Below are 15,651 nucleotides of genomic sequence, written 5' to 3' on the forward strand. Positions count from 1 at the left end.
GCTGGTTGTAATATCCAAACATGCACATCACAATTACAGTTGGTGTTCAATGGATGATTGTGTATTGGTAATCTTAATGTGCATTTGAATAGGTATTGTTACTGTAATTGAAGCAGTATCTGAACAGTGTATTCATCTAGTACTTGATTGGTCCAGAGTGGGCTCATCCTCATCTTCCATGTCTGTGTGTGTGTGCTGCTCACAGTGCTGTCAGAACCTGTCCTAGGCCCCATTCCCATCCCCTCAACACACAACACCAGGGTCCTGAGTACTGAGTAGCGAAACAGGCTTCTCTTTGTCACTATAACTGCTTGCCTGTCTGTCTGCCTGCATGTCTTTCTGCCCGGCCCCTCTGATCACTGAGCTGTGAAGGCTTGGCAGAAGCCCCTCTCCTCTTCTCCTCTCCTCCATGCCCTGCATTCCCCTCTCCTCTGTCACAGTCCAGCTTTTCACTCTCCCATGTTTAATCAGTGCCCAGGGGCCCTCAGAGTCAGACAGCCACAGATTGGCAGATTCCTGTCCAATGGGGACCTAATGTACTGATTACAAAACATCTCAGCAATCAGGAAAAGAAAACAAAAAAAGAAGTGGGACTCCACCCCCAACCTTCCATCCCATCCCCCCAACCCCTGATTGCTGCCTGCCAGCAGTAATCGTCTCTGATTGAGTGACAGATTCAAGGAGCTATCATCGTTAAGTAAGATAATATTTACATTCATGCACTTCAAAATTAATTTTGTAACTATGCCCCTGAAGCATTTAATTACAGGGCAGTAGAAAAAAGGAGTTGCCTGGTAAGTGTATGTATCTTTCAAATCTTGAAATGTTCTCAAACCATTACTGTCCATGATATCGGTAAGCGTAAGAATTCCACATATTGACTATTGGGGGAATGCAAAAGGTCGCCCTCCAGATCACAAGGCATTATTGTGAAATGCTGGATTATGTGCATGACATTTTGATTCCCAGGTACCTTGTTTTTACATTTGGTGCCAAATACAAATTGTGTGAGCAATAATAGGACCAAAGTATACAGTGGGGAGAACAAGTATTTGATACACTGCCGATTTTGCAGGTTTTCCTACTTACAAAGCATGTAGAGGTCTGTAATTTCTATCATGGGTACACTTCAACTATGAGAGACGGAATCTAAAACAAAAATCCAGAAAATCACATTGTATGATTTTTAAGTAATTAATTTGCATTTTATTGCATGACATAAGTATTTGATACATCAGAAAAGCAGATCTTAATATTTGGTACAGAAAACCTTGTTCGCAATTACAGAGAATCATACGTTTCCTGTAGTTCTGACCAGGTTTGCACACACTGCAGCAGGATTTTGGCCCACTCCTCCATACAGATCTTCTCCAGATCCTTCAGGTTTCGGGGCTGGTCGCGGCTCATACGGACTTTCAGCTCCCTCCAAGATTTTCTATTGGGTTCAGGTCTGGAGACTGGCTAGGCCACTCCAGGACCTTGAGATGCTTCTTACGCGCCACTCCTTAGTTGCCCTGGCTGTGTTTCGGGTCGTTGTCATGCTGGAAGACCCAGCCACGACCCATCTTCAATGCTCTTACTGAGGGAAGGAGGTGTTGGCCAAGATCTCGCGATACATGGCCCCATCCATCCTCCCCTCAATACGGTCAGTCATCCTGTACCCTTTGCAGAAAAGCATCCCCAAGAAATGATGTTTCCACCTCCATGCTTCACGGTTGGGATGGTGTTCTTGGGGTTGTACTCATCCTTCTTCTTCCTCCAAACACGCGAGTGGAGTTTTAGACCAAAAAGCTCTATTTTTGTCTCATCAGACCACATGACCTGCTCCCATCCTCCTCTGGATCATCCAGATGGTCATTGGCAAACTTCAGACGGCCTGGACATGCGCTGGCTTGAGCAGGTGGACCTTGCGTGCGCTGCAGGATTTTAATCCATGACGGTGAGTGTGTTACTAATGGTTTTCTTGAGACTGTGTCCCAGCTCTCTTCAGGTCATTGACCAGGTCCTGCCGTGTAGTTCTGGGCTGATAACTCACCTTCCTCATGATCATTGATGCCCCACGAGGTGAGATCTTGCTATGAGCCCAGACCGAGGGTGATTGACCGTCATCTTGAACTTCTTCCATTTTCTAATAATTGCGCCAACAGTTGTTGCCTCTCACCAAGCTGGCTCTATTGTCCTGTAGCCATCCCAGCCTGTTGCATGTCTACAATTTTATCCCTGATGTCCTTATACAGCTCTCTGTCTTGGCCATTGTGGAGAGGTTGAGTCTGTTTGATTGAGTGTGTGGACAGGGTTTTTATACAGGTAACGAGTTCAAACAGGTGCAGTTAATACAGGTAATGAGTGGAGAACAGGAGGCTTCTTAAAAAAACTAAACAGGTCTGTGAGAGCCGGAATTCTTACTGGTTGGTAGGTGATCAAATACTTATGTCATGCAATAAAATGCAAATTAATACTAAAAATCATACAATGTGATTTTCTGGATTTTTGTTTTAGATTCCGTCTCTTCACGTAAGTACCTATGATAAAAATTACAGACCTCTACATGCTTTGTAAGTAGGAAAACCTGCAAAATCGGCAGTGTATCAAATACTTGTTCTCCCCACTGTAGCTTACATTGTTTAAGGGATATATCAGTGAAGACCACCTCTTTTAGGGCAATAGGCGACACCATATGTCTCTCTATACTCAGCCAGAGGGCGAAAAAATCATGTCTAAATCAATTTAGGATGGGCCGAAATGCTAGTGCCTGGAAATACGATTAAAATTTTGGTACGGATAGTCCTCCTATGTCTTTCACTCTTTGTAAGTTTGTTAATTTTATCCTGGATCGTTTACCTTGCCATATACATTTTGAAACCACACTATGAATTTTATCCCAAATGCCGGAAGGGGGAAACATGGTAATCATTGAACTCCAAAAATTCAGCCGCAGCAATAGAGTGCATTTGGAAAATATTCAGACCCTTTGACTACGTCACAGCCTTATTCTAAAATTGATTAAATTGTTGTTTTTTCTTCAATCTACACACAATAACCCACAATGACAAAGCAAAAATAGGTTTTTAGACATTTTTGAAAATTTACAACAAAAAACTGAAATATCACAATTACATAAGTATTCAGACCCTTTACTCAGTACTTTGTTGAAGCACCTTTGGCAGCGACTACAGGCTTGAGTCTTCTTGGGTATGAAGCTACAAGCTTTGCACACCTGTATTTTGGGAATACTCCCATTCTTCTCTGCAGATCCTCTCAAGCACTGTCACACTGAGTAGGGAGCGTCGCTACACAGCTATTTTCAGGTCTCTCCAGAGATGTTCAATTGGGTTCGTGTCCAGGCTCTGGCTGGGCCACTCAAGGACCCGAATCCCGAAGCCCCTCCTGCATTGTCTTGGCTGTGTGCTTATGGTAGTAGTCCTGTTGGAAGGTGAACCTTCGCCCCAGTCTGAGGTTCTGAGAGCTCTGGAGCAGGTTTTCATCAAGAATCTCTCTGTACTTTGCTCCATTCATCTTTCCCTCGATCCTGACTAGTCTCCCWGTCCCTACCACTGAAAAACATCCCCACAGCTTGATGCTGCCACCACCCTGCTTCACCATGGGGATGGTGCGAGGTTTCCTCCAGAAGTGACGCTTGGCATTCAAGCCAAGAATCTTGAGAATCTTGTTTTTCTTGGTCTGAGAGTCTGCAAACTCCAAGCGGAATGTCATGTGCCTTTTACTGAGGAGTGGCTTCTGTCTAGCCACTCTACCATAAAGGCTTGATTGGTGGAGGGCTGCAGAGATGGTTGTCCATCTGGAAGGTTTTCCCATCTCCACAGAGGAACTCTGGAGCTCTGTCAGAGTGACCATTGGGTTCTTGGTCACCTCCCTGACCAAGGCCCTTTTCCCCCGATTGCCCAGTTTGGCCGGGCGGCCAGCACTAGGAAGAGTCTTGTTGGTTCCAAATGTCTTCCATTTAAGAATGATGGAGGCCACTGTGTTCTTGGGGACCTACAATGCTGCAGAAATGTTTTGGTACCCTTCCCCAGATCTGTGCCTTGACACAATCATGTCTCTGAGCTCTACGGACAATTCCTTCGACATCATGGCTTGGTTTTTGCTCTGACATGCACTGTCAACTGTGGGACCTTATGTAGACAGGTGTGTGCCTTTCCAAATCACATCCAATCAATTGAATTTACCACAGTACTTCAATCAAGTTGTAGAAAAATCTCAAGAATGATAAATGGAAACAGGATGTACCTGAGCTCAATTTTGAGTCTCATAGCAAAGAGTTTGAATACTTATGTAAATAAGGTATCTGTTGTTTTTTATACATTTGCAAAAATTACTAAACCAGTTTTTGCTTTATCATTATGGCGTATTGTGTTTAGATTGATGAAGGAAAACATTTATTTAATACATTTTTTATTAAGGCTGTAACATAACAAAATGTGGAAAAAGGGAAGGGGTCAGAATACTTTCCAAATGCACTGTATTTATTTTGACAATAGATATTCTGCCGGTTTAAGGAACTAGGATATTATTCCATCGGTCGGATTTAATTGATAAAATCGGTAACAATTGGTATTCCATAAGTAGAGATGGAGCTCCATCGGGGCCTTGAGATGCAGAAGGCTTGATTTGGTTAGATACTGTACGTTTTATAACTTGAGATTAAGCTGAATTTATCTTTGATCTTCACTGTGTTTGGGAGCGATTGAGATACTTTGTCTAGATAAAGTAGAACATTGTCTGTGTATAATGAGATGAAGTAATTAGTAGATTCTAGGTAAATTGGTGTTATTTCTTCGATTGAAAAATTGCCTGTGCCAGGGGTTCCATGGATAATAAAAATAGCAAAGGCGAAATTTGATTGCCCTGTCTGCTGCTTCTAGTGATTCTAAACGGAGCAGATATTGTCTGTTATAACTATGGCTGAGGGATTGACATAGAGTATTTTAATCATAGTAATGGAGCCAATTCCCATATGTTCCAAGACAGACCAAAATATTTTTTTGCATCGAGAAATAATACAGCCCAAGGAGCTGTTGTTTCTGATGAAGCATCTAAGATATGTAATAGTCAACGGAGTTTATCCGAGGATACATTTTTTTAACAAACCCGCTTTGGTCTGTGTGGACCAATTTGGGTAAGTCTCGAGACGGGACAACAACATTTAGGAAAACAGTTTCATATCTGTGTTTATCAGTGAGAACACTGGTTGTCATCCTTACCTTTTTTAAATGAAAGTTACATTAGTACTGTATTCACATCTCTCCCACATGAACCTTTGTGAACGGCTGTGTTAATAATTTCGAGCACTAGTGGACCTAATTGATTCCAACATTTTAAATAGACCTCAGGAGGAATATCGTCCCTTTATTCATGCTATCCAATGCCCTTTTGAGTTCATTGAGGGAGATTTGAGCTCCCAGTGAGGTGGCTTCTTCTGTGAGAAGAGGAGTTCTTAATTATTTTAGAAAGCCCCCCCACCCTACATTTTTATTAAGCATTTCAGTGTTCCATGCTATGTAAAATAAAGAAGATGGTATGTGCAAGAAATGAAGTCTATAATCAAAATCTTCACAATATTTCATTATGGCCTCCCTGGGAGATAAATTCAATAGCCTGTCCTAAATTTTTCTGGAAATGAAAAAAAAAAAAATACATTGTGTAGTTGTCCATATGGGACTGGCCATATCTCAGTACCAGTAGCAAAAAGTAGTTTCCAACTTATATTGCCATATTTTGCCCATTTAAGAATTCAATGCGCTGTAGCCCCACAAGGAATGTGGGGCTATGTGTATCATGGTGCCGGAGAAGATGTCTGATGTTTTACGTGCTCCTAACCAACTGTTCTGATGTTCGTTTTTTTGCGTTGTTGTAACTTATTTTTTTTACGTATTTTGTACATAATGTTGCTGCTACCGTCTCTTATGACCGAAAATAACTTCCAGACATCAGAACAGTGATAACTCACCACGAACTGGCGGAAGCTTTTATTTCCTTTAACGAGTCTGACGAACCCGACGTGAAGGACATACTGCTTTCCCTGGAACAGGCCCAAATCCCCRTCATTTGCGTGAAGAGAAGCTGGAGAAAAAGAGGGCGGTCAGGCTGGCTTCTGAGAATTTGTAGGCGATCTAATAAACCTCCACTGCCTTCTGTTCTACTAGATAAAGTGCAATCATTGGAAAATAAAATCGACAACCTACAAGGAAGATTAAAGTACCAACCGGACATTAAAAACTGTAATAACTTATGCTTCACGGAGTCGTGGCTGAACGACAACATTATCAACATACAGGTGGCTGGTTATATGCTCTATCGCCAGGATAGAACAGCGGCATCTGGTAAGACAAGGGGGGGTCGGACTATGTATATTTGTAAACAACCGCTGGTGTACGATATCTAAGGAAGTCTTAAGGTTTTGCTCGCCTGAGGTAGAGTATCTCATGATAAGCTGTAGACCACACTATCTACCTAGCGAGTTTTCATCTGTATTTTTAGTATCTATCTACATACCACCACAGACCTATGCTGGAACTAAGACCGCACTCAATGAGCTGTATTCCGCCATAAGCAAACAGGAAAATGCTCATCCAGAGGCGGAGCTCCTAGTGGCTGGGGACTTTAATGCAGGGAAACTTAAATCCATTTTACCAAATTTCTATCAGCATGTTAAATGTGCAACCAGAGGGAAAAAACTCTAGACCTCCTTTACTCCATACACAGAAACACGTACAAAGCTCTCCCTCGCCCTCCATTTGGCAAATCTGACCATAATTCTATCCTCCTGATTCCTGCTTACAAGCAAAAACTAAAGCAGGAAGCACCAGTGACTCGGTCAATAAAAAAGTGGTCTGTTTTGCTAGCACAGACTGGAATACGTTCCGGGATTCTTCCGATGGCATTGAGGAGTACACCACATCAGTCATTGGCTTCATCAATATGTGCATCGATGACGTCGTCCCCATGGTAACTGTACGTACATACCCCAACCAGAAGCCATAGATTACAGGCAACATCTGCACTGAGCTAAAGGCTAGAGCTGCCACTTCAAGGTGCAGGACTCTAACCCGGAAGCTTATATGAAATCCCGCTATGCCCTCCGACGAACCATCAAACAGGCAAAGCATCAATACAGGACTAAGATCAAATCGTTCTACACCGGCTCCGATGCTCGTCGGATATGACAGGGCTTGCAAACCATTACAGACTACAAACGGAAGCGCTGCCCAGTGACATGAGCTTACCAGATGAGCTAAACTACTTCTATGCTCGCTTCGAGGCAAATAACACTGAAACATGCATGAGAGCACCAGCTGTTCCGGACGACTGTGTGATAACACTCTCCGCAGCTGATGTGAGTAAGACCTTTAAACAGGTCAACATTCACAAGGCCAGACGGATTACCAGGACGTGTACTGCGAGCATGCGCTGACCAACTGGCAAGTGTCTTCACTGACATTTTCAACCTCTCCCTGTCCGAGTCTGTAATACCAACATGTTTTAAGCAGACCACCATAGTCCCTGTGCCAAATAACACTAAGGTAACCTGTCTAAATGACTACCGACCCATAGCACTCACATCTGCAGCCATGAAGTGCACCATTATCCCAGAAACCCTCGACTAACTCCAATTTGCATACCGCCCTAACAGATCCACAGATGGTGCATCTCTATTGCACTCCCCACTGCCCTTTTCCAACTGGACAAAAGGAACACCTACTGTATGTGAGAATGCCATTTATTGACTACAGCTCAGCATTCAACACCATAGTGCCCTCAAAGCTCATCACTAAGCTAAGGACCCTGGGACTAAACACCTCCCTCTGCAACTCGATCATGGACTCCCTGACGGGCCGCCCCCAGGTAGTAAGGGTAGGTAACAACATATCCGCCACCCTGATCCTCAACATGGGGGCCTCTCAGGGGTGCATGCTCTGTCCCCTCCTGTACTCCCTGTTCAATTATGACTGCACGGCCAGGGACGACTTAAACACCATCATTAAATTTGCCGATGACTCAAAAGTGGTAGGCCTGATCACCGACAATGATGAGACCTCCCTATAGGCTGAGTTCAGAGACTTGGCCGTGTGGTGCCAGGACAACAACCTCTCCATCAACGTGATCAAGACAAAGGAGATGATTGTGGACTACAGGAAAAGGAGGACCGAGCACGCCCCCATTCTCATCGACAGGGCTGTAGTGGAGGAGGTTGAGAGCTTCAAGTTCCTTGGAGTCCACAGCACCAACAAACAAACATGGTCCAAGCACAACAAGACAGTCGTGAAGGGGGCACGACAAAACCTATTCCCCCTCAGGAGACTGAAAATATTTGGCATTGGTCCTCAGATCCTCAAAAGGTTCTACAGCTGCACCATTGAGAGCATCCTGACTGGTTCCATTACTGCCTGGTATGGCAACTGCTCTGCATCTGACCGTAAGGCGCTAAAGAGGGGAGTGCGTACGGCCCAGTACATGGGGACAAGCTTCCTGCCATCCAGGACCTATACACTAGGCTGTGTCAGAGGAAAGCCCAAAAATTGTCAGACTCCAGTCACCCAAGTCATAGACTGTTCTCTCTACTACTACCAAGTATAGGACCAAAAGGCTCCTTAACAGCTTCTACCCCCAAGCCATGAGACTGCTGAACAATTAATCAACTGGCCACCGGAATATTTACATTGACACCCCCCCTCCATTTGTTTTGTACACTGCTGCTACTCGCTGTTTATTATCTATGCATAGTCACTTCACCCCTACCTACATGTACAAATTACCTCAACAAACCTGACTCGGTACCGGTATCCCCTGTATATGGTCTCATTATTGTTATTTTCTTGTGTTATTTTTTTCTTTAGTTTATTTGGTAAATATTTTCTTAACTCTTTTTTGAACTGCATTGTTGGTTATGGGCTTGTAAGTAAGCATTTCACGGTAAAGTCTAAACCTGTTGTATTCGCTTATGTGACAAAGTTTGATTTGATTTGTTGTATTCTGGAAGATCAAGAGGAGTTTTGCCAGATGGATGAACCGCATCTCAGATTTAGCTCGCGTAGCTGGGATTTCACGTCATTGTAGGTCGCCCTCTATTTTAGCAGTTCGCCACTACGATCTGGGTAGATGCTGATCCTATTCTCCGCATAGGTCAGAGCCCTGGATTCCACTGCAAGGCGAACAATTCACTGTTTGACTTCAAAACTGTGGATTTGTACAATCATAGAACCAGACCCATTTCATAGAGGACCCGTGTGGTGCACAATATTAATTAGCGGCATGGGACCCAGCTTCTCCTGCCCAAACAGTTCAGAGAGAAGATTGCTCATGAAGGAAGTTGGGTTGCCCGCATTCACTCCAGTTTCAAGTCCTATAACCTGTACATTGATTTTACCGGAATAATTTTCAAGTGATTCCGTTTTCTCTTTAGGAGATTGTTTACCCCTCTAGCTTAGCTCGCTCTGTTCCCAGGTCATGGATTTAAACCTCTGGCACATTGGCCGCCTTCTCCAGAATTTCCACTTTAGTTGAATAGGCATTCAATTTAAAAGTGAGTGATTTAATTTAACGGTTTTAATTTCAAGTCGAGGGCAGAGGTAATCTCCTCATGAACGATCTCTCGGAAAGTAGCAGCCAGCTCTTTGTGTTGTGTGGTATTGAGAACCGCCATTTTCCCACAGGTGAATTGTGGACAGACAGATTATGCTATTTGCTGGAGTGAAATGGATCTGCACATTTTTTCTTGTCATACAATGAACATCCCACACCTTAATATGATGTTTGCAATTGACAATTTTAGAAATCAAGTTTGTTAATTCTTAGTAATTTTGCAAAAGAAAGTGGCGGTAAGGCCACGCGATTCAATGCATGCCATTTTTCAAGGGGTGCTGCAGCACCCTCAGCACCCCAACTTCCTATGTGTATTGTTACACCTATAGTTCTATTCAGCTTTTTCATGGACATGAATGCAACTGACTAAGGGTAGGTAATATGTCAAATGTACAAACCGTTAATGTTACATTTAATTGTGTTCCTTACAGCATTCTTCTGAGGTCTTGTAGTCCTAACTCTTGTCCCGGGGGAATGGAACATGTGTGCAGTGCTCACCATGTCCTTCAGGGCTAGGAATTGCCAGGGACCTCACGATATTACGATATTATCACAATACTTAGGTCCCGATACGATATATATTGCGATTCTCACGATTCTATATGTATTGTGATTCGATACTGCGATTATTTTGCCATTTGATGCTCCAAACATATTGCTCACTTTATGTCTGCTGCAGAAACACATAAGCGAGCCATAATAAAGAATAATTTTGATAAGTCATGGAAATAAAGGTGCTGAAAACATGTTGGCTTACTTTTTAAAAAGAAAATGGAGAACATACTACAGTATAAAAAATACCAGAGCTAATGTCACGGTGCCCCTATTTTTTTTTTTTTACTGACAACTGTTTGTTTAGTAAGCAACGACTGTTGATGGCCAGCTCCTACATTTAAGCTGTACTAGGGTTGATGATAATGGTATACAGAGGGGGATGGCATTACTGAAGGGGGCTGTGGCTTACGGCTGGCACTTACATCCTCTTAACACACCCACCCACTGTGATGGGAGCCAGAGTGAAGTGAGCCAGACGTGGTGTAGAGCTGCTGCTCTTGCTGTGCTGCCTGTGAAATACCTAAGTCTGCATGGTGCTGAGGGGGTCTGGAGCAGGGGTCACCGCTAATCACAGAGCAGAGCAGAACAGAGAGAGAGAGAGCGCGCAGTTAGAAGCAGGTGAGAGAGCAGATAGAAGCAGGGAAGAGAGAGAGAGAGCAGATAGAAGCAGGGAAGAGAGAGAGCAGATAGACGCAGGGAAGAGAGTGGAGCATGAGCTGTGAACATACTGGAGAACATCTTAAGTTTTTAGTCGGTAGTTGGAGCATCAGGACAGGATGGCTGTCCTGCGTCTGTGCAGTCTGCTGCTGCTGCTGCTCATGGCTCCTGTTCATGGCCAATGGTGGAGTGTGCTCTGGGGGAAGGCACAGGAGATGATCACACAGCCCCCCACCACCGAGGTCCTCACCACCACCAAGGTATTTTGGACAATGGAAGGGACAGAGGTGGGCCAGGTGGGAACCCAGACAGAGGTGTACACTACTGCACCTGTTCAGAGTACACCTCTACAGAGCACACAGGAGCCTGCAGGTGCTGGAACAACAGAGATCAAGCCCAAGGCTAAGAAAAGACCTCTGAAAATGTGGAAAAGTGGTGGTGAGTTATTCTGTGCTGTGCAGGAGTCGAGGAACACCTGGAGTGTGCTGGGTGAAGTCGTTTTTTCAGTTTMATTTCCGTTTGGGATTCTGTCCAAAAAAAGTAGTCTTTATGTTGTGTTTAAATAACAAACACTTCTGCTACTGGTTCTACACTTGGCTTGCAGGTTCAATGGAATAGAACCAATGCTCTGTGAGTTCTCAGTCATTGACTTAGCATAATGCTCTAAAAACTTCCCCTGAAAGAATCTAAAGACCCTGACAATGTGGCAGCTGTGGAGCTGTAGACTCGTGGTGGTTCATTATTTTTGTTAAAGTAGTCTCAAGCTGATGCTTGTAGTGGGATCATGACAGGGATTAGGAAGTGTGTTCCCTCACAGCCTGCTCAAGATTACTGAGCGTGGCTAAGCGTTTTTAACTTGTCTAATTGAGGCTGTGCATTGTTGAGGGGAGCAGGCTTCCTGCTAGCTCCTTGGTTTCCAAATTTAAATCCCAATCACATGATATTAAAATAATAGGATTAGGGCCAGGAGCCTTCCTGGAACATGAGGAAATTAGGGTCTGAGGAGTGTGAGAATTGTTTCAGAGCCTGGCTGGGCTGAATTGTGGGGTGAGAGAGAGTGGGGGACGGACGGACGGATGGCTGAGATATGGGAGGGAGGACTGATATCAAGAGGCTGGAGATGAGAGGAGCAATACAACTTTTTCAGAATTGAAATGGATGRTGCACCGGTTAGTCTTGCCTGATTAGAATAATTCAGTACATAGACTCCAAGAAAATCACTGGACAAAGAGAACAAAGTTGTGTCCACATTCTGCAAGCTCTCTCAGAATAAAATGTGCTGTTAACTTTTGTAGTAAACCATGAGTTTCATGAGGGCTCTCCTGTCTATTCCTCTGTCTGAGCTATACTGTAGATGTTACACTCTGACAGCTTCTCTCCACAATGTGCCTGTCCAAGGAGGRTGTCGATCTGTCGATCCAGCTTGGATTATAGCCGGCCATAAACAGTAACTCACTCTCCCAGACATCCACTCAGTATGACAACCCACTTACAGAACTTTAGACAGTTCACACCATTCACCTGTACGTTATTAGCATTACTGTGTTGATATGCTAAAACAGGCATGGTCCTCATTGAGGACATCMGATGTATGTTTGGATATATTCCTACCAAACTGTTTTACGTGAACTTCTGATAGATCTTTCTCTGATCCCACTAATAGATTGGCTTGGTTGTGGCAGTGTGGGTTGTGTGACTCAGTCAGTGTTTGTGTGAGGCTGCATGTTGTGGGAGGCATTTGTTCCGAGTGGAGGATGTTCAAACACTACCACCCTCCTCCCTAATTGGCATGTCTTTTTCCACTTTGCTAATTTGCTGAATTACAGACCCAATCAGAGACCATGTCTAGTCTGTGGGCAGAGAGGCCCACGGATGTGTAGAGGAGGGTTAATACTTGACAAGACTGAGGCGAAACCAATGGCCAAGAGGTTACCACGGTGGAATGTTGGGGTGATAGTGTTCGCCAAGGGAGATGAACAGCATGTGATCTACCGGTATCTTTCTCCGCTAAGCCCTCTCTCTACACCACGATGATAGGCCCCTCAACCCCAATTAAAGGCTTTACGGCAAGTGTCTGTAGGTTATGTTGGGGAGCATTATGGTCTGAACAGGGGGGGGGGGGGGGATTGTGCAATGAGCCATAGGTGAACGTTTGACTCGTTAAGGGGTCGTTAGGCTCAGTGATGAGGATAGATGGATTTGGGAGACCCTGGCCACATGGGTTATTGTAGAATGAGATATTATTCCTAYACTGTGCTTGCGCTCTTTGGTATGGTTTCCGGGATACAGGTTAAGCCTAGACCTGTACTACCCACATTAAAAAATAGTATACTTTGGTAAAATACTATARTATTCACTGTAGGGTTTTTGCGGAATTTAGTGTTTTTGCGGACTAAAGTCTGCAAAAACACTACAGTTTATTCTGTAGTATTTACTGTAGTATACTGTAGTGTTTACAGTTAACTATAGTTAAAATACTGCTGTAAAAGAAAACTACAGTATATAGTTTGAAGTATACTGTAGTATTTCTTCAGACTGTACAATACTGTAGTATTTACTGTAGTTTTTGTTTTATTATCACATAGAAGTGGAGGCTTTCTCCTTCAGGACACCTCCTGGAGAAATACTGAAAGAGCACATTTGCCATAACCTGTATGTAGGTAGGTAGGTACGTAGGTAGGACTGGGATCTGAACAGATGGTGCAGCGCTTCTGCTCTTTTCTATAACCTGTAGGGAACACAATATAATATATATTATTATAATATGGTCTATACTTGGCATATAGGTTTCTCACTGATGGGTGGCTCAAATTGTGTTATGAGGGAGGGGAATGGGCAGGGTATAGTAATTACTATTGTAATTAAAGTAGTGTTTTTGTGGATTTAAGTATTCTGTAGTATTTACTGTAGTGTTTTTGTGGACTATACTATACTGTAGTATTTACTGTAGTGTTTTTGCAGAATGTAGTATTTTCTGTAGTATTGTATTATCTTTGACATAGAAGTGGAGGCTTTCTCCTTTAGGAAACCTACAGGAGAAATACTAAAAGAGCACATTTTCCATAACCTGTAAGTAGGTAGGGAACACAATATATGGTCTATACTTGGCATGTAGGTTTCTCACTTATGGGTGGCACAAATTGTGATATGGGGAGGGGAATGCAAATTAAATACTGTAGTATTTACTATAGTTAAAAAAAGGTGTTTTTGTGGACTGTAGTGTTTTGCAGACATTACTGTAGTATTTACTAGTGTTTTTTTGTGGCTAATACTGTAGTATTTACTATGGCATTCTACAGTATACTACAACATTCTATAGTCTGTACTACACATGATCGAGGTGTAAAAAGCATGTTCAATTTAGAATTTCCATTGAAAGTGCTTTTTAGGTAGGACTAGGCTTAATCTGTGTCTGGAAAAGCCTATCTTTGTGTTCAATGCATACAACCATGCAATAGTGATTGTGATGATGCCCAGGGACCGATCAAGGTCAGGTGACAGCACATACATGTATGATATTATCTGCTAATTGACACTGGAGGAGGAGTTCCATAAAGGTTCCAGTGACTGAGGTTCTGACTGCAGTGGTGAAATTACGTAACTTGATGACGTACAGTATGGTGACATATCTTGATGAGAGCATTGGATGTTATTGTGATTTTGAGTTATGCTGATAATGGAAATGGTACTGATATCTATAGTAATACTGAGCCATCTATTATATTTACATGTTAGTCATTTAGCAGACGCTCTTATCCAGAGTGACTTACAGGAGAAATTAGTGTTAAGTGCCTTGCTCAACGGCCCATTAACAGATTTTTCAGTCAGCTCGGGGACTTGAACCAGCGACCTTTCGGTTACTGGCACAACGCGAACCAGCCCCAATGCTCTTAACTGCTAGGCTAAGTGCCACAGAGTTTTCTATACAGCTTTAGGCTCGCGCACGTGATTCTATTCATTGTTTTGATTTCATGATTCTGTTGCGTTTCCTCCTGCTTACAGAGCTTGGCTCTACAGGCCACCTAGACCTGACTGAGTTGATCGGAGTGCCGCTCCCTCCCTCTATCTCCTATATCACCGGCTATGAGGGCTTCCGGCCGGCCTACAACTTCGGTCCCGGCGCCAACATCGGACGCCTCACCAAGACCTTCATGCCCGACCCTTTCTTCAGGGACTTTGCCATCATCGTCACCATCAGGCCCAGCAGCAACCAGGGAGGAGTGCTGTTCGCCATCACTGATGCCCAGCAGAGGGTGGTGCAGCTGGGGCTGGCACTGACAGCCGTGGAGGATCAGACTCAGAGGATTCAGCTGTACTACACCGAGGGGGGCCAGGGGTCCTCACACAGCCAGCAGGTGGTGTCTTTCAAGGTGCCTGATATGACCAAAAGGTGGACGATATTCACTCTGTCGGTGCAGGACCAGGAAGTGTGCCTCTATATGGACTGTGATGACTTCCAAGCAGAGACCTTCCACAGGAGCAGCCGCCAGCTCAGCTTTGAGCCCAGCTCAGGCATCTTTGTGGGCAACGCTGGAGGGACCGGCCTGGAGAAGTTTGTGGTAAGTCGGTGGTTGCTTCTGATCATTTTACAGTACCATGTCACTGAGTTTGTGTGCTGGGTTTGGGTGGGTTGGGCTCTCTTGCTCTCTGTCTCTCTCTCTGTGTTTAATTCTTTGCACAAATGACTTGCACTGTGTGGATTGTGAGTCCTACTCTGTTTGCCCAGTCTGTGTTAGCATGAACATTACTCAATTAACATGATAAAAGACTCAATGGTCATCTGTGTTAAATTAGTCTTAACCGCTGTACTAAAAGCTCCACAGCTGGGACATCTTCTCG

At 43.8% G+C, this 15,651-nt stretch overlaps 1 protein-coding gene and 1 non-coding gene across 5 annotated transcripts in view; one reads left to right on the forward strand and one right to left on the reverse strand.

Annotated features, from left to right (window-relative positions):
* Positions 1-15,651, forward strand: part of LOC111979649 (collagen alpha-1(XV) chain) — a 60,405-nt gene that overhangs the window by 15,217 nt on the left and 29,537 nt on the right. For 3 of the 4 annotated variants that reach the window (XM_024010260.2, XM_024010261.2, XM_024010262.2), the window contains exons 1-2: positions 10,634-11,250; positions 14,815-15,371. In XM_024010260.2, the coding sequence (XP_023866028.1) occupies positions 10,932-11,250; positions 14,815-15,371 (876 nt within the window). In that variant the 5' untranslated portion in view covers positions 10,634-10,931. Of the gene's footprint in view, positions 1-10,633; positions 11,251-14,814; positions 15,372-15,651 lie in introns of those variants that run through there. The other variant, XM_024010263.3, reaches the window with a different exon arrangement.
* LOC111979847 (U7 small nuclear RNA) lies at positions 13,819-13,871 on the reverse strand. Its single transcript, XR_002879383.1, has one exon. It is a non-coding gene; the product is annotated as a U7 small nuclear RNA (small nuclear RNA).

The sequence above is a fragment of the Salvelinus sp. IW2-2015 genome, linkage group LG19 (genome assembly GCF_002910315.2).
Source record: "Salvelinus sp. IW2-2015 linkage group LG19, ASM291031v2, whole genome shotgun sequence".
Lineage (NCBI taxonomy): Eukaryota > Metazoa > Chordata > Actinopteri > Salmoniformes > Salmonidae > Salvelinus > Salvelinus sp. IW2-2015.